The 19,935-nt window shown below is 42.8% G+C and overlaps 1 protein-coding gene across 7 annotated transcripts in view; it reads right to left on the reverse strand.

Moving 5' to 3' along the window:
• Positions 1 to 19,935, reverse strand: part of LOC147015534 (tropomyosin alpha-3 chain) — a 44,626-nt gene that overhangs the window by 22,642 nt on the left and 2,049 nt on the right. For 4 of the 7 annotated variants that reach the window (XM_085850360.1, XM_085850361.1, XM_085850358.1 and 1 more), the window contains exon 2: positions 19,674 to 19,799. In XM_085850360.1, coding sequence (XP_085706486.1) covers positions 19,674 to 19,799 — 126 coding nt within the window. Of the gene's footprint in view, positions 1 to 171; positions 468 to 19,673; positions 19,800 to 19,935 lie in introns of those variants that run through there. The other 3 variants (XM_085850362.1, XM_085850363.1, XM_085850364.1) reach the window with 2 other exon arrangements.

Genomic DNA, 19,935 nt, shown 5'->3' on the forward strand with positions numbered 1-19,935 from the left:
GGACGGTCAAATATCATTACATTAAAATAACCCGAATAAGCAGAAGACGAGATTCAGGCGGTTTTGTGACGGGGGGAATTGCTCACGAATGAGGTAAAGGGTTTGAGAGCAGCAGCTCGCGAGAGCTCCCCTCACAGAATGGGCGCGCGAGTTGCGATGAGCAAAGCGTACCTGCTCCCGCGCGAGCCTCTCGGCGTCCACCTCGCGCTGCAGCAGCTCCGCTTTGTCTTGCGCATCGTCCGCCTGATCTTGCAGGCTCTTGATCTTTTTCTTCACCGCCTCGATGGAGTTGACACCCGCCATATCTGGCCACGCCGAACACGACCTGGAGTACGATGGGTACCCGCGTACGAGCCTGACGAATTTTCCGACAAAAAAAGCCCCTCGAAGAGAATCCCAAAAAGCCTCGTTCCACTCCTCCGGAGCAGTGAAAAGGCGGATTTTTCGCGCAAGCCACGCCCGGCGAGCGCCGCACGACCAATAGGAAAACCGCGTGATTTTGTTTTTTTTTTAATTTTCGGACGATACAAACAGTGGAGATGGAAGGAGGAGGAGTTGTCTGATGCAAGGCGGAGCCGAACTGATGGGAGAGCAGGGGAGGGAGTGGAGGCTTACTCTGAGGACGAAGATCATGAATCGCTGATTTGGCACAGCACGACCACATTGGCGCAAGGGAAAAGGCGCCTCTCTGCAGCCTTCCGGCTTTCCTCCAGAGAACACCTGACTACACAAAGGACGAAACTCGGACACAGCAATAATCACACAATTTTCCCATTACCTTGATGTCGAGGGATTGTTACAAATCAAGCTCCTTTGGCTTTTTATCCCTTTCAGTCTTCAGAGGCACATGTTAATTCAAACGTGCTTGGGATTTGTTTTCTTCACGAGAATAGAAAATCCCAAAGAAGAGCTGAAGAAAAATTGCTTCAATCATCGAACAATCGACAGCACGGTGTGAAGGTCACATGTCTCCACCAGTCAGGGTTGGATTCGCAACAACACAGAAACTGTCCCATCGGTACTTTGCAGGCTGGGCGTTGGATCACGAGGTGTGACGTCCTTCGGAGACAGGTAAACTACAAGCATTAGTTAGTTTAGATTAATAAGTTAGTTAGCAAGCCTTTGTGGACATGAAAGATCCCAGGGCGTCTTTCATGAAGAGTGGACGACTTGTCGACAACACCCTCGCCAGATGCAGCATCGTGCATCGACAACGGGGAAAGCAAAGGCAAACCACCAAATGTAATCCTTATTACGCTGAGTGTTGTCACAGCAATGAAACCTACGCTCGAGCGGAACACCTCAGTGCAAGACAAACGAGAACTGAGCGAGGCGAGAGATGCAGATATCTCTATATCTCTATATCTCTATATCTCTATATCTCTATATCTCTATATCTCTCTCTCTATATCTCTCTATATCTCTCTATATCTCTCTATATCTCTCTATATCTCTCTATATCTCTCTCTCTCTCTCTCTCTCTCTCTCTCTCTCTCTCTCTCTCTCTCTCTCTCTCTCTCTCTCTCTCTCTCTCTCTCTCTCTCTCTCTCTCTCTCTCTCTCTCTCGCAGCCTGTGGCTGCTGGTTGCCTCCAGTCAACCTCCTGGTGTGTTTTAATTCAGCGGCCAACAGGGCTTAAACTCAGGACCCTAGGATCCCAAACCACCACCCTAACCACTAAGCCAAAACTAGGCTTAGAGATGCAGATGAGAACTGAGCTAGGTGAGCGAGACCTGAGCCAGGAAAGCCAGACGCGAGTGAGAACTAGGCCAGAAGAGCGAAACGTGAGTGATAGCTTAGCTGGGAGAGCGAGATGCGAGCGAGAGCAAGATGAAAGGGCAAGCTGAGCCAGGAGACAAAGACGTGAGCGACAGCTCAGCCAGGAGAGCCAGATGTGAGTGAGAACTAAGCCAGGAGAGCGAAACGCGAGCGATAGCATAGCTGGGAGAGCAAGATGCAAGTGAGAGCTGAGTCAGGAGAGCGAGGCACAAATAAAAGCTGAACCAGATGCGCATGAAGTGAGTGAGAGCTGAACTAGGTGAGCATGAAGAGAGCGATAGCTGAGCCAGGAGAGTGAGACGTGAGCGAGAGCTGAGCCAGGAGAGTGAGACATAAATAAAAGCTGAACTAGGTGAGTATGAAGTGAATGAGAGCTGAACTAGGTGAGCATGTAGTGAATGAGAGCTGAACTAGGTGAGCATGTAGTGAATGAGAGCTGAACTAGGTGAGCATGAAGTGAGTGAGAGATGAGCTGGGTGAGCAAGAGCTGACCTTGACGAGCAAGACATGAGTGAAAAACAAGTGAACGATAGAGGAAGCGAGAGTTGAGCCAAGAGAACGAGCGAGTGTTCGAGAGCTGAGCTGGGCAAATTAGTGAGTGCACAGGTAGGTGAATGAGCAACTGTTCGAGAGCTGAGCCAGGATAAGTATTGAGTTCAAGGAAGGTGAACGAGCAAGAGCTCAGGCGGACAAATGAGTGACTATGAGAGCTGAGACATGTGAATGAGAGAGCTCAGGAAGGCAAACGAGCGACCATGCGATAGCTCAGGTGGGCGGATAAATACGCGAGAGCTCTTGTGAATGAGCGGGAGCAGAGCTTCACAAATGAGAGAAAGAGTGAGAGCTTAGCGAGGTGAACAATCAATAACCGAGTTGGGTAAATAATATAATTGAGCAAGAGCGGGTGAGCAAGAGCTCGGGCGGGCGGGCGAGCAAGATCTCAGGTGGGCGGGCGAGAGCTCAAGTGGGTGGGCGAGTGAGAGTGTGGGTGAGCGAGAGCGCGGGTGAGCGAGAGCTTGGGCGAGCAAGAGTGCAGTTGAGCGAGAGCTCGGGCAGGTGAGCGAGAGTGCGGGCGGGCGAGCGAGAGTGCGGGCGGGCGGGCGAGCGAGCGACAACGCGGGCGGGTGGGCGAGAGCTCGGGCGGGCGGGCGAGCAAGATCTCAGGTGGGCGGGCGAGAGCTCGAGCGGGTGGGCGAGCGAGAGTGCGGGCGAGCAAGATTCCAGGTGGGCGGGCGAGAGCACGAGCAGGCAGGCGAACGAGAGTGCGGGTGAGCAAGAGTGCAGTTGAGCGAGAGCTCGGGCAAGTGAGCGAGAGTGCGGGCGGGCAGGCGAGCGAGAGTACGGGCAGGCGAGCGAGAGTACGGGCGGGCGAGCGAGAGTGCGGGCGGGTGGGTGAGCGAGCGAGAGTGCGGGTGAGTGACAACGCGGGCGGGCGGGTGGGCGAGAGCTCAGGCGGGCGGGCGAGCAAGAGCTTAGGTGGGCAGGCGAACGAGCGAGCGATAGCTGAGGCAGGCAGATGAGCATGCAACAGATAGCTAGGTGGGCGAATGAGCGAGCGAGGCATAGCTCAGGCTACCGGACGAGTGAGCGAGGGATAGCTCAGGTGGGCGGACGAGCGAGCGAGGGATAGCTCAGGGGGGCAGACGAGCGAGCGAGGGATAGCTCAGGTGGGCGGAGGAGCGAGCTAGGGATAGCTCAGGTGGGCGGACGAGCGAGCTAGCTCAGGTGGGCAGACGAGCGAGCTCGGGATAGCTCAGGTGGGCGGACGAGCGAGCTAGGGATAGCTCAGGTGGGCGGACGAGCGAGCTAGGGATAGCTCAGGTGGGCGGACGAGTGAGCTAGGGATAGCTCAGGTGGGCGGACGAGCGAGTGAGCTCAGGTGGGCAGACGAGCTGCGCGATACGAGTGAGAGCTGAGCCGGGTAAACAAGTAACAGTTGAGCTTGGCAAATGGGTGAAAGAGCAAGAGCAGAGCCAGGTGAATGAGTAAAACCAGTAAGACTTTTTTATATATATATATATATATATATATATATATATATATATATACATATACATATACATATACATATACATATACATATACACACACACACACACACACACACACACACACACACACACACACACACACACACACACACACACACACACACACATATATATATAAAATCGCCACCAGTCAGTCAGTCTGTCCGTTCAGGGAGGGGCTTCACAATCAAATTGCCACAATTTTTAGATCCTCGTGGAGGATCTCTAAGTCTTCCTCACATTGTTGTTCTTCATCTTGTTCTTGTGGACTTTTTAGTTTCACAGCCTACAGTTTTTATCGAAACTTCCTGAAACTTGGCATGCATATATATATATATATATATATATATATATATATATATATATATATATATATATATATATATATATATATATATATATATATATACATATACATATATATATATATATATATATATATATATATATATATATATATATATATACATATACATATATATATATATATATATATATATATATATATATATATATATATATATATATATATATATATATATGTATATGTATATATATATATACCCTGCGTAGACAGTAACCATCTCCGATTTTGAAAATTCCTCCTAGAAAAAAAGTTATGACTTCAAAATATCTCTGCTAATGGAAATCGCCTAAAAAGTTATCTCCGAAACTAGGCAAGCTTTTTGAAATGTTTGCGGGAATCGAACAGGGCATTAGCAGAGATGAATTACCGCACATATGATACATCACTATGACGTCATATCAATTTTTATGACGTCGTTCCTATTTTTTGACATTTTTTTGTTTCACAACCCAGAGTTTTCATCGGATCTTCGTGAAACTTGCCATGTATATTAGTGTAGTAGATCGTAGATAAATCGTGCAAATTATGATACAAGCATCACATTTGGCATTTCTGTTCAGCAGGGCTTTCTGATCAAATCTGCCCAAGTGGCCATTTGAAAATCCAAATTTTGAAAAAAAAAAAAAAAAAAACTTCTAAAAATTTGAAGTCACAGCTGGCTGAAATTCTTGAAGCACAAGTGAACATCCCAGACAGAGAACCAAGGGGAGATGCAGTCATCATTGATGGCTCAACACTTATCAATGCCCTACCTCCACGCACTTCAAAGATATTTGATGACTATGCTGAAGAAGACATCATCCCAAAGGTGGAATCCTATGGTGCCAGGTACGAGAGGGTGGACGTAATGTTTGATGTGTACAAGAAGTCAAGTCTGAAGTCCGAGGCAAGGTTGAAAAGGGGGCAAGGAATCAGAAGAAGAGTGACAGGAACCAGTAAGACCCCAAGTAACTGGAGAAGCTTTCTTCAAGATGACAGCAACAAGACTGAGCTGCTTCACTTCCCTGCGGAAAAGATGTGTGAAGCACAGACGACAAGCACAGTCATTGTCACAAAAGGAGAAGATGCCATTAACAACACAAGGAAGTTACCGGATGCTGTGTCTCCATGTTGTCATGAAGAAGCTGACACTCGAATATTTGTACACACCAGGGATGCAACGACGGATGGTAACAAGTCCATTATCATTAAGGCTAATGACACGGACGTACTAGTCATAGCAATATCTGTACTGCCATCCTTACAGGAACTAGGTCTTGAGAACATGTGGATTGCCTTAGGCCAAGGAGCCAAGGTGCGATGGATTCCAGTCCATGAGGTAGTTTCTGCAATAGGTAGTTAGGTAAATGCAATTCGTCTGCAATAGGTACCCAATAGGTATTGGGAAAGATGGGAAAGGTAGTTTCTGCAAATTTTTCAAAATTTGGATTTTCAAATGGCCAATCAGGCAGATTTGATTAGAATCCCCTGGAGAACAAATGTGCCAAATTTGATGCTTGTATCATCATTTGCACGATTCCTCTCAAAAATTGCTGTTATCTGCCCCACTATATGCAGAAAGCCCACTCGCAGGCAGTAACCATCTCCGATTTTGGAAATTCTTCCTCGAAAAAAAGTTGACGTCATAATATCGCCGCTAATGGAAATCGCCTATACCATTATCTCCGAAACTAGGCAAGCTGTTTGAATTTTGTTTGCGGGAATCAAGCCGGGCATTAGCACAGATAATTTATCGCAAACCTGATACATCACAATGACGTCATATTCGTTTTTATGACGTCATCATTAAGAGGATGAGGATCTTAGCTCATTTGAGCTTTTTTGCTCTGTTTCCTCTTTTGTGAGGCTCACACTTTCTTACACGCTCAAGGCTTTATCTTAACTCGTTTCATTTTTCATCATCGCCAAGATGAAGTAAATAAACACATATTATGTGAAGGAAATAAACACATATTACGTGAAGTTAGAGGCGACAAAAATCGGGTTGGTAGGAATCGAAAGCGGGTTTTATTTTACTTATTTATTTTTACCTAACTTGCTAAAAACGGTTTTTGAGAGATTGTCAGTGAAAGAGGATACACTACAATACTGAGATAGCCATTTATTTACGAGCAATGATAAAGAGGTTCCATGGAAGGAAACTTCAAACTTGGTGATTGTGGTGACATGATATTAAATAAACAATGATTGATGGAAGAATGCCATCTTGCTTTTATGAGCAGGAGGAGGGGAGGATGGAGAGTTAGGGTTCTGTGGGGGAGACAATAAAGATGAGACAAAGTTGGGAGGGGAGATTGAAACTTTGGGGGTGGGAGGAAGGGAGGTTGAGGAGTTGTGGTGGGGGAAGGGGGTGGAGAGGGGGTTTGAAGGCTTATCGTGGGGAGGGGATTGAAGCTTTTGGGTTGGGAGGTGAAGGTTGATGACCTGTGGTTTGGGAAGGGAGGGGGGGAATGAGTTGAATTCTTGAAATCACATTTTACAGTCTGGGTGTTCCATGGATCCCTACTAGTGTATAATATACTCTAAAATTGCTGCAGAACAAACTCTAGCTGGTCAAACTAATTGGATTTCCCTTCTTGGACATATGTGTGTCAGGACAGCTGGGATGTGGCTGGACAATGGGTAAGGTGTCAGTAATGAATACTGCCTCATGAACAGATGGCCAATGTGCTAAAGTGGGGCCAGATAAATACTATGCAAGCACGCACGCACACACAAACACACCTGTAAAGCTCTATGCTGATAGTTGCTCAACTTGGTGATACTGTGGAGAACAATGCAGAAGTCCAATAAGTAAATGACACAAACTTAAATACTGTATTACAAAAAACACCACTGCAGTCTAAGGTTAATGAAACAAATCAAAATAAAGACCAATTACCACACCGTAGACCCAAGAAGGGGCCAGACATCACCACACACACACACACACACACACACACACACACACACACACACACACACACACACACACACACACACACACACACTCATTCAAGATCAAATTTGGTGATGTTTCAAGAAGTTAAATCAAACATTCAGAAACATCTGCTTAAGTACATGGCTCCTTATAAAAAAAAATTTTTAAGAAAGGAAGATATGTAAGAATGATGTCATTGAGAGTGGTGCCTTTGTCATTTGTGGATTTGGGTTGTTTGAAGAAATTGCTGAACTGGTGGGACAAAAAAGGGGGAAAAGAAAGGGTGCAGAGTTGTTTGAGAATTTATACTGTTTTAAGGGAAGGAGTTTGGAAAGATGGGAGAAGGGGAAAAATATGTTAAAAATTCTACTATTTTTCTTACTTGACATGTTAGAAGGGCCTAGAAGATGAACTGCACATTCAGCCTTTTCCTGACCAATACAGTATTCCGAAACAGACTTTGTGACACTGCCCTTCAGATTTAAAGGAAAGGAAGCACACAGATGTACCACCCGAGATGTTAGAGCAGGAAGGGTGGGAGGCTTGGCATTGAGACAGACGTTGCCGTGTAGATAAATGCATACAAATAGTCCCAGCAAAAAGAAAAGTTCAGCATGTTTTTATTATTATTATGGGAGCTCCCTTATTGCCTTATAAGCAAGTTCTCATGAGGCTGTGATCCCAGCTTTTAAGTCCCATTATGCATTGTTCACTCTCTTGTTTTCCCAATAAGATGAACTTTAAAATGTTCTCTACCAAGGATAGATCATGGCTAATGGTGAGGTCGAGAAGCTGCTTATGGGTACGAGTGAGAAATTCAAGTGGTTGGTCATAGAATGTACCAATGTGCATCACACGTAGGAGTAGGACAAGGGTATTATATCAAGCTACAGGTTATGAGCCTCTACTAATACTCAGCTTGCTTGAGTATCCATGCTGCCTCATAATTTGTTCAAATGTTATGTGTGAGTCATCTCCCTTTAACCATCTCAGCGGTCACGCCACCCTCCCCTGCCACCCCCCGCCCCACCCCCAGTTCTTCCAAGATGCACATGTTCTTCCAGCAACTCCCTCATTGTTAAACTTGCAAAATCCAGGAATATTGCACATCCCACGTCATCCCTCACGATTACCCACAGTATTTTCTACCCCATTAACCCCACCGAGCCAAACTTTTTTATTTGCAGGTTGCTGTGTTCTTCCCCTCTCTCCCCTCTTTCCCGTTAGTTCATTCCCTTGCTTGTGTGCAACGGTTGCCATGCTGCTCCCATCTCATCAATTCCCCCATCACCTTGCTCTTCCATGAGCCTCAATCTTAAAGAAATATAAAGCACTTAGTTTTCCCACTAAATAAGTGTAGTGTAGTTAAACTGAAAGCATAAAGCTCGAGCATAGCTCTATTATTTATCACAAATAAATAAATAAATGCTCCTGGGTGACCTATATTGAGAAAAGAGCAGATAAAAGCAATTACATCAATTACAGCAAATGGCATGTAATCTTAAGATTTCCTGTACTAATGCTGAAATCATTTTATTCATCAACTAAACAAACACAAATCATATTCAGATAAAAGCAATTATAATAATAAGTACCAAACGAGCAAATATGACGAAAATAAACCAAAGCACAAGACAAAAAATAAGAAGAGGAAGAAGAAGAAGACGAAGAAAAAGACGAAGACGAAGACGACGAAGTCGAAGAAGACGAAGAAGAAGAAGAAGGATTTGCAGCAGCAGCAACAACAACATGGTACAAAATGTTCGGATGAGGACACCAAATCCACCAGGAAGATATAGAACCGGATGCAGGTTGCTCAGAAAAAGATTGAAACCGAGCATCTGATGCAAGAACCAACAAGAGCAATCGGTGAGATAATTTGATCCCACCAAAAAAACCCCACAGATCCGTCATGATCTGGAGAACCCAAGTCGTAAATGAATGAGGCTACCTCCCCCAACCCCCCCCCTCCACCCAGAAACCCCAAAAGAGGTTTTGGGAGGGTTGCAATCACGAGTTTCCGAGGAAACAATGTACCTTCACTTATCCTGGAAACAAGAGAGCAATTTTGCCAGTTCCTCCATAAAATGGTTCCACAATTAGCATTTCTTCAGATTATGGCAGAGATGTGTTTCAACCAGACAGTAACCATGTTTTATTTTTTATAATTAAACTGTATATGCAAGATGGAAGGGGAAACAGGGGAAACAGGCAGCAATTGAGGGGGAAATATGAGAAAAGGGGAGGTGGAATGATACAGAGATTTATCTGAGGAAGGACATAATTGCCATAGAGAGGGTTCAGCGTAGAGAAACTTCATTGATTCCAGAGATTAGTTACACGATGTCATGAGGAGCGGCTGCAGGAGACGAGACTTGATACATTAGAAAGGAGACAATCACGAGGGAATCTGATTGAGATGTTTCGGATAATGAAGGGTACAGATAAAATAAGTGCAGAAGAGGTTTTTCTAAACAGAATGGACAGTGATAGGACTCGGGGGCCACAGCCTGAGAGTTAAGAAGAGGAGATTTAGGATAGTAGTAAGACGGGGTCATTCACTCAGAGAGTAGTTCATGCATGGAATGGTTTCCCTGGAAAGGTAGTAGATAGGTTGATAGGTTTGAACTGGAAATAGATAAGTACCGAGAAACATTGGGTATTGAAGGGTAATCAGTAATGACCTGACATGAAAATGCTCTTCAAATTTCAAGTCAATCGGATGAAAATTGAGGATTTTAGAAAATATGGCCTAAATTGGCCTTTTGGCCTATGTTTACCTCAAAATTAATAGGTGGTTGAATTCAGTGACCTGAAATGAAAATGCTCTTCAAAGTTCAAGTTAATTGGATTAAAATTGAGGATTTTAGAAATTTGGCCCAATTTGGCACAACTTGGCCTTTTCACCTAGATTGATCTCAAAATTAATAGGTGGTTGAATTCAGCGACCTGATATGCAAATGGTCTTCAAATTTCAAGTCAATCAGAAGAAAATTGACAATTTTAGAAACAATTTTTTTAAATGGCCTATTTTGGGTTGATCTTACGGCCTATGTTGACCTTTTGACTGATGATAACCTCAAAAGTAATAGGTGGTTGAATTCAGCGACCTGATCTGCAAATGTTCTTCAAATTTCAAGTCAATCAGATGAAAATTGACAATTTTAGAAACAATCTTAAAATTTAGCCTATTTTGGGTTGACCTTATGGCCTGTGTTGACCTTTTGAACTATGATAGCCTCAAAATTAATAGGTGGTTCAATTATTTGACCTATTATGCAAATCCTGTTCAAATTTCAAGTCAATCGGATGAAATTTGAGGATTTAAGCAAATTTGGCTCAAATTGGCCTATTGGCCTATGTAGACCTTTTCGGTCGACCGAATTTTACGAAACTTCAATGCAGGACCGTTGCAGGGTCGGTGACATTAATCTCTGAAAATTTTAGAATGGTTGGTTGAGCAGTTTTGGCTGGAGACAAGCGAACAGATAAACACACAAACAAACTAGAATGGGCACTCATAGAGCGCATACCTTCGCCGCCACTACTTTTTTTGTTCTTGGTATGAGTGTGGGGAACTGGTTTCATATGAATGGTCTTATGACACAAACCACATATCTATAATGTCATGACCCCCCCCCCGACTTTCGGGGGCTACGGACTAAACAACAATCAACTCACGTCGTTTTGGCGAGTCTTCACTCGCAAGCTCGGTGAATACAACGTTTCAACAAGAGAAGGTAATCTCGTTTGATGCCGATTTCATGCAAATCGAATAAGAATTGACTGAGTTATGCCGAAAACCGCATATTTTTCAAGGGCGTGACCCCCCCCCGACATTTTACCCCAACCGGTGACATGTGTTATGACGTCATTGTGTCACAAGATTGGGCATTAAATTCTGAACATTTTGGTGCTGGGTTCATGTAAAGCGGACAAGAATTGACCGCGTTATGACAAAAACCACATATTTTTCAAGGTCGTGACCCCCCTGACCTTTGACCCCTAACCGGTAACAAGAGTATGGGCGTCAATGTGTCATATTGCATATCACAAGATGAGGCGTTGAATTCTGAACATTTTGGCGTTAGTTGCATGCAAATTGTATAAAAATTGACCGTGTTATCGTAAAAAGACGATTTTGACCTTTTCGTGACCTTGACCTTGACCTTTGACCCGAACGATCCCAAAATCTAATCGAATGCTTCCTGGCTAATAACCAATCATCCCACCAAATTTCATGCAATTCGGTTTAATACTTTTTGAGTTATACGAATCACAAGATTACAAATAAATAAATAAATAAATAAACTAGAACGGGCACTTATAGAGCGCATAACTTCGCCGCCACTACTTTTTATGTTCTTGGTATGAGTGTGGGGAACTGGTTTCATATGAATGGTCTTATGACACAAACCACATATCTATAATGTCATGACCCCCCCCCCGACTTTCGGGGGATACGGACTAAACAACAATCAACTCACGTCGTTTTGACGAGTCTTCACTCGCAAGCTCGGTGAATACAACATTTCAACAAGAGAAGGTAATCTCGTTTGATGCTGGTTTCATGCAAATCGAATACGAATTGACTGAGTTATGCCGAAAACCGCATATTTTTCAAGGGCGTGACCCCCCCCCCCAGATATTTTACCCCAACCGGTGACATGTGTTATGACGTCATTGTGTCACAAGATTGGGCATTAAATTCTGAACATTTTGGTGCTGGGTTCATGTAAAGCGGACAAGAATTGACCGCGTTATGCCAAAAACCGCATATTTTTCAAGGTCGTGACCCCTCTGACCTTTGACCTCTAACCGGTAACAAGAGTATGGGCGTCATTGTGTCATGTTGCATATCACAAGATGAGGCGTTGAATTCTGAACATTTTGGCATTAGTTGCATGCAAATTGAATAAAAATTGACCGTGTTATCGTAAAAAGACGATTTTGACCTTTTCGTGACCTTGACCTTGACCTTTGACCCGAACGATCCCAAAATCTAATTGAATGCTTCGTGGCTAATAACCAATCATCCCACCAAATTTCATGCAATTCAGTTTAATACTTTTTGAGTTATACGAATCACAAGATTACAAATAAATAAATAAATAAATAAACTAGAACGGGCACTTATAGAGCGCATAACTTCGCCGCCACTACTTTTTTTGTTCTTGGTATGAGTGTGGGGAACTGGTTTCATATGAATGGTCTTATGACACAAACCACATATCTATAATGTCATGACCCCCCCCCCGACTTTCGGGGGATACGGACTAAACAACAATCAACTCACGTCGTTTTGGCGAGTCTTCACTCGCAAGCTCGGTGAATACAACATTTCAACAAGAGAAGGTAATCTCGTTTGATGCTGGTTTCATGCAAATCGAATAAGAATTGACTGAGTTATGCCGAAAACCGCATATTTTTCAAGGGCGTGACCCCCCCCCAGATATTTTACCCCAACCGGTGACATGTGTTATGACGTCATTGTGTCACAAGATTGGGCATTAAATTCTGAACATTTTGGTGCTGGGTTCATGTAAAGCGGACAAGAATTGACCGCGTTATGACAAAAACCGCATATTTTTCAAGGTCGTGACCCCTCTGACCTTTGACCTCTAACCGGTAACAAGAGTATGGGCGTCATTGTGTCATGTTGCATATCACAAGATGAGGCGTTGAATTCTGAACATTTTGGCATTAGTTGCATGCAAATTGAATAAAAATTGACCGTGTTATCGTAAAAAGACGATTTTGACCTTTTCGTGACCTTGACCTTGACCTTTGACCCGAACGATCCCAAAATCTAATTGAATGCTTCGTGGCTAATAACCAATCATCCCACCAAATTTCATGCAATTCGGTTTAATACTTTTTGAGTTATACGAATCACAAGATTACAAATAAATAAATAAATAAATAAATACACGCCGACCAAAACATAACCTGACCAAAACATAACCTTTCGCAGAATGCGAAGGTAACAAATGGAGGCGATCAAAATACTTGTCAAAAAAAAGTTTTTTTTGCCAAAGTAATAAACAATAAAATGTGAAATCTCATCTTGCTCTTTTATTGCCTTGTCAGTTCATTTGATGTGGTCTATGGTTCAGAGTTGTTGTTGTTACGAAATTGGATGTTTAACAAATTGTTCATCCCACCGCTAATATACATCTCTATTTCATTGATGGCCCCAATTATTCCTACCTTTTTGTGGGGTCGATGGGGGAAAGTTTTTGTTCCCGGTCTTTTACAAACTGGCTGCCCAGGCCTGACGTTCAACTAAAGGTGGTTTTAGCTGGAGTTTGCAACTTGGCCAGAATGCTGGCGATAACGTGCCTACTCTTCACAAAAGACACCTTGGGACCTTTAATGTCCACCAACGAATGCTAACACATGCGACACCGAGCTTAAAGACCATCCGAGGGATGATGCATTTTGATGCAACAAACCAATCCGACAGCTTATACTTGTATTGGGAATCGAATCCAGACTCGACATCTCAAAAACCATCCTGTTATGCACCAACTTTAATGTATCTTAAAATGTTAAAAAATACATTTTAAAAGATTAACCACAAACGTAGATATGTGCACAAAGCGATCACGCAGGGTAGCCACACCACCCACCCACCCCCCCCCCCTCCCGGCGCTCGCAATCCAATGACGACCATATTATTTTCAGATCGCCATATGACCTTGACCTTCAGCATTTATGGATAGAATGTAAATTAAGAAAATGTGTTTTTTGTTAATTGGGTCACAATCTGAAAAAAGTAGGTCAAGGACACAAATTAAATATCAGGTGCAAACTTCAGTGCAGGTACACTATTATGATGCAAGAACATCTTGGAAGGCCAAGTGGTCTGAAATTCTGCAAATAGCAAAATTGAGTGATATCAAAACATAAAATCCGTTTTGTTTTTTCAGACCACCATTTGATCATGACCTTTAACCTATAGAAGTACGATGTAAATTAAGCATAAATGCGCCTTGATCTACGCTATCTGGAGTAGGCAATTCTGTTCCAATCAGACACAACCCTAGTCGAGTTATGGTGAAAAATGTTAGAATAGTTATAATTAGGTCATGACCATAAAATTATGTCAAGGTCAAAAAATCACCCCTGCATACTTCGTATTCACATTATCGATTCAAAAATTCATTCCGAAAGTCCCAGCGAGCTCCGCGATGTAGATCGGACATTGGCAGAAAATAAAAAGAAGAAAAGAAAAATCCCTAAATGGTGTTTAGTACTCATCGGAGTCCAAGAAACTCTGAGATACCATTAAAAATTTGGAGAACTAATTGTAGAAACAAATCCTACAACAGGTACAAGCTTTCCGTTATTATAGAGGGGGAGGTTTAATTAGATACACCAACTGAGCAAAGGTGACAAATTGTTTTGAATAACATGCACTCTCCTCACAGTAATGATCAGTTCAAGCATTTCCTCCATTTGATGGTCACACAATTACCTGTTTTGCCAAGTGATTGCAACACAATAAAATGTAAATCTTTCCTGTGCATGTCCAAAGCACAAATTAAATAAATCAAGCAGTACAATGGGATTAAACGCTCGACCACATCCAAAGGACATTTGGACATTCTATTTCCAACTGTGTTAATTCACAAGGCCAAGCGTGAAATTCCTTTGGCTCAAGTACACCATCTGAGCTCAGCTGCATGCAACGGATGACAGGAATAACGATCGTGGCAATACGAGGTGCCAACATGGCATTGGAGATGGTTGGGGTTATGTGGACAATGGATCTAAAAAAAAAAAAAAAACACATGCACACACGCACACGCACACGCACACACACCATTTATTTGTTCAGAGCAAAAGTCAAAATGACATTCGGAAAAACAAACAGAATACAGAATTTGCCGCAAATGTGTTCATGGATGTCAACCCACTGCTATGTTTGATCTCATATGAAGGTCACATGAAAATGTAAAGGTGACATGAGAGAAAGTGTGAGGGAGAAAACATCACATGCTTATAACTTGAGTTATGATCTGCAATATTATTTTCAAACAGAACATAACCTTTGACCTGTTGATCCCAAAATCGAATCAGTTCATCTTTGTATCACAGTCTACACTTTCACCAAATTTGGTTGAAATCCCTTAGGTGGTTCACAGGTTATTGTGGTCACATAGTTTTCAAATTTGAGGTCACATGATGATAGCATAGACCTTTGACCTTTTGAACACAAAATCGAATCAGTTTATCATTGTATTACAGTTCATAGTTGTGTCAGGCTTGGTTGGGATCCATTCTGTGGTTCACAAGTTATCATGGTTAACGACAATCTGCTACACATGCACGAATGCATGGACGGACAACCCAAACACATCATGCCTCCGCAGCCTTCAGCCTTCAGCTGCGGAAGTATGAAAATAAATAAACAAATCACCTATTCAATGTAAACAGAGATTAGTGTTAATAATCAAAAGTGTTTTTATTTCTACTTTCAGCAATGTGCCATCCCCTCCCCCCTCCCCCCTTCCACTCCCTCCCCCGCACACTCACATGCACAGCCTTTGTTTGCATAATGCTCTGTTTACCATGTAAGGAGCAGTGACTGATCCAATTGTTATGTCACTGCTAACTTAAGATAAGTAAATGCGAGGAGAATCCAACCCTACCCCAATACTGATGAAACACTTTTTTGTTTTTCTCCAAGATCAAGACTCATGAAAGTGTAAGTTGACAGAGGGGATAAACTGACAGTGGGACAGCGGGTCAACAGTTTGACACAAGCAAGGGAAGGAACAGCTCGGAAATGAGAGAGATAGAGAAAGAGATAGAGAAAGAGAAAGAGAAAGAGAAAGAGAAAGAGAAAGAGAAAGAGAAAGAGAAAGAGAAAGAGAAAGAGAAAGAGAAAGAGAAAGAGAAAGAGAAAGAGAAAGAGAAAGAGAAAGAGAAAGAGAAAGAGAAAGAGAAAGAGAAAGAGAAAGAGAAAGAATGATGCACTACAACCTGCAATAAGGTCGGGTTAGGAATTGTTAATGGGGGATAAGATCATGGCTGGGGATGACATAAGATGGCAGTGTACCATCTGCTTGAAGCTCTGGAAGGAAGAGTGGGTAGAACAGCCGAATAGCCTCTTTAAGTTGGTTATAGATGGGAGAAGACACGAACTAAAGAGTTTAAATGCAGTCAGCCTGGATTTTTAAAGTTTAACAAGGAGTGGGTTAGTAGAAGAACACATGTATCTTAGGGAAGGGTCACAGGTCGAAGAGGCCAGGAAGTAGACTGGTGAAGAACAGACAAAACTAGAGGGGGAGCACTCGGTAGAGTGCAAAACCTCCGCCGCCAATACTGCTAGGTCACTCAAGTGAACCTGATATCCTATTCATTCAATTTGACGTCAACAGTGCTCACAGAGTTATAGTTTGCAACTTTCCCTTTTACAGTTAACTTTTACATACTCAATTCATTCATCATAACTAGATTCCTTAAGACAGAAATTGATTTTACGTGGGTATATCCACCTGAAGTTCCAAAATCAGCCGCAATTATAATTTTGGCACGTTTTTTGTTGGAAATCACTTATAACATGTAGAAATGCAAAAAAAAAATTTGCAAATTTTTTTTTACTCTAACAATTTTTTTGGGGGGGGGGTTGGAAATCACTTAAAACATGTAGAAATGGAAAAAAAAGAAATCGAAATTTTGTCGAAAAAAAAAGTTAAAAAAATTTTTTTTCTCTAACAATTTTTTTTTTTGGGGGGGAGGGGGGTTGGAAATCACTTAAAACATGTAGAAATGCAAAAAAAAAAAAATTCAAATATTTTTTCAAATCGGCCGCCATAGCGGCCATATTGGATTTTGGACCAAGTCCAAAATCTAATGGCATGATCCGAAGACAAGACCTTACCCCCCCCCCCCACCAAGTTGGGTCGAAATCCGTCGAGGAGTTTTTCCGTAATACTGTTCACAAACAAACAAACAAACAGAAAGGGGTGAAAACAGTAACCTCCATCCATCTTCGATGGCGGAGGATAAAAACAAAAAAAACAAACAAAAAAATCCACAAAAAACAGGGGGTCCACTAAGCTGCCACAATGTGACAGCAACAGGCCTTGTGCTTCAGCCTCACCATGGGAGATGCCAATAATTTTGACAGCTTTAGTTTCCATCCAATCCAGCAGACAGATGTGATGCTAGGGGCAGCAAGACTACTTCAAGTTACGGACAAAGGCCTAAAATAGACTGAATCGCACTGATTACGAGGAAAGAACTGAAATGATGGGGGAGGCCGAGTCTGCAGCAGGCTTTGAATGTCAGCTTCACCGTCCGTCCGCCCCAGAGAGGTATAGAAGTTGAAGAGACTCATTATGAAAGACTTCCAGTGGCTGACCATGGAAATATAATATCTACATAATCACTATCGAGCATATACAACTTGAAAATGATTTGCAGCAAATTCAAAAATCGTGCCATTTCTGAATAGAAATGAAATTATCAAAATACTGAAAATCCATGATTGCACTGCAAGGGGTCAGTTTGAGGGGGGATTTTTTGAACCATACATCCAGTACACATGCAGCCTGGTGTTGGCACAGTGGTTTGGGACCCAAAAAGTCCTGAGTTCAAGCCCTGTTGGGCCACTGAATATATATATATATATATATATATATATATATATATATATATATATATATATATATATATATATATATATATATATATATATATATATATATATATATATATATATATATATATATACACACTGCATATGTGTGTGTATATGTATGTATATATACACATATATATGTATATACCAAGTTGTATAACACCAGGGGGTTGACTCAGCCTGTAATCCTTCCGAGGTCGGCGAAATGAGTACCAGTGTACTGGGCCGGTGTATACCCCAGTTAAAATAGGTGTACCATATCCCTGTGTCGTAAGAGGCGACCAGGGTTGCGTCAGAAAGGGCATCCGGTGTAAAACATGTGCCAAATCACTATGCGGATCATATGGATGATCCGCTGTGGCGACCCCTAACGGGAGCAGCCGAAAGAAGAAGAAGAAGAAGAAGACATCAAATACACATGTATGACCAATTTATCACATGTACATGCATTTCATTTCATAAGTATAATCGTTATAATGCATTTGGGACCATAATGACAGCGGTTTTCCATTGGCATGGGAAAAGTCATTCCGAGCATTGATCTGGTCCGATATCATCCGATTAAAAGTGGGGCTGGGCCGATATCATCCAATTAAAAGCGAGTCTGGTCCGATATCATCCGATTAAAAGCAGATCTGGTCCGATATCATCCGATTAAAAGCGGGTCTGGTCCGATATCATCCGATTAAAAGTGGGGCTGGGCCGATATCATCCAATTAAAAGCGAGTCTGGTCCGATATCATCCGATTAAAAGCGAATCTGGTCCGATATCATCCGATTAAAAGCGAGTCTGGTCCGATATCATCCGATTAAAAGTGGGTCTGGTCTGATATCATCCGATTAAAAGTGGGGCTGGGCCGATATCATCCGATTAAAAGTGGGGCTGGGCCGATATCATCCAATTAAAAGCGAGTCTGGTCCGATATCATCCAATTAAAAGCGAGTCTGGTCCGATATCATCCGATTAAAAGCGAGTCTGGTCCGATATCATCCGATTAAAAGCAGATCTGGTCCGATATCATCCGATTAAAAGCGGGTCTGGTCTGATATCCGATTAAAAGCGAGTAACACATGGGTTACATTCCATGGCTGCTCAGCGGAAATTTCCATACTCTGCTATGGATTGGCAATTATCCAGGATTTAACCTTAGCCATGGAAATGCTCATGACGCGTCATATTCCGCAAAGAGCATGGACCTCCACCACCCGCTTTAATTTTATAGCTCTGTTGTCATGATCTTCATTCACCAGGAATGAAATCTGTTGAGATACAGCTAAGCTTTTTGCACCCCTACATACCGTGTAATGCAAAGGTCATGAGGGCAATTGGTATCCCTCATTTGGAGGCTGACGGATACAATTGCTTCTTTATCATTGCAAATAAAATTGGTAACGTATGGTTTTCTATCACCTCACGTCTGTCATGTCCAACCATCCCCTCTTAACCCTTCCTCCTTCGAGCCCTTACAGGTTTCATGTGCTCATCCAGCAATCCATAGGCTTATTTATTATATCTTGTTACACTCCAAAATGTAAGCTGACTGTTCACCTCCAATTCCTATTTAAGCCAACTCATTTGTTGCCCCCCCCCCACCCCATCCCCATCTTCAATCGGTGGAATTGCCTTACAGTAAAGTTCTTCTCTCCACCTCTTCGAGAGCGATCCCACTCATGTTGTCTCTATTCCTACCTCAGGTCTTTTCAACTTCCTCTGAGACTCACCTCCAGTCCACCCGCATATCATAAAGGACACCACATGCCAGATAAACTTCACTAGCATAACTAATTCCCTAATTTATAACCACTGCAACAGCCATTCACAAATAGTGGTCTTCCAATAAGACCATGCCACAACCAACTTTGCTCCCATAACCAACTCTCCCGCTGACAATTCCCACAGGCAGCCACGACAGGAATCACTCACATCAGCAGCCTTCTTCTCAGCAAGCTCGAGTTTCTCCTGCGCGTCTTTGAGTGCCTCGGAGTACTTGTCCAGCTCGTCCTCTGTGCCTTTGAGTTTCTTCTGCAGGGCCTGTAGTTCATCCTCAAGCTGTGGAATAGGGGAATGGTGAGAGGGTGAGATGGTTTCATCTCCAGCAAAAGGACGCTTCCCTCATTCTCTAGGCATCATTTCCCGGGATACAAAGTGCTCTGCCTTCCATACAGTCATGCTGAATGGGTTCCCA

Source organism: Eptatretus burgeri, chromosome 12 (genome assembly GCF_056783735.1).
Source record: "Eptatretus burgeri isolate ZD-2024b chromosome 12, Ebu_testis_v1, whole genome shotgun sequence".
NCBI classification, from domain to species: domain Eukaryota; kingdom Metazoa; phylum Chordata; class Myxini; order Myxiniformes; family Myxinidae; genus Eptatretus; species Eptatretus burgeri.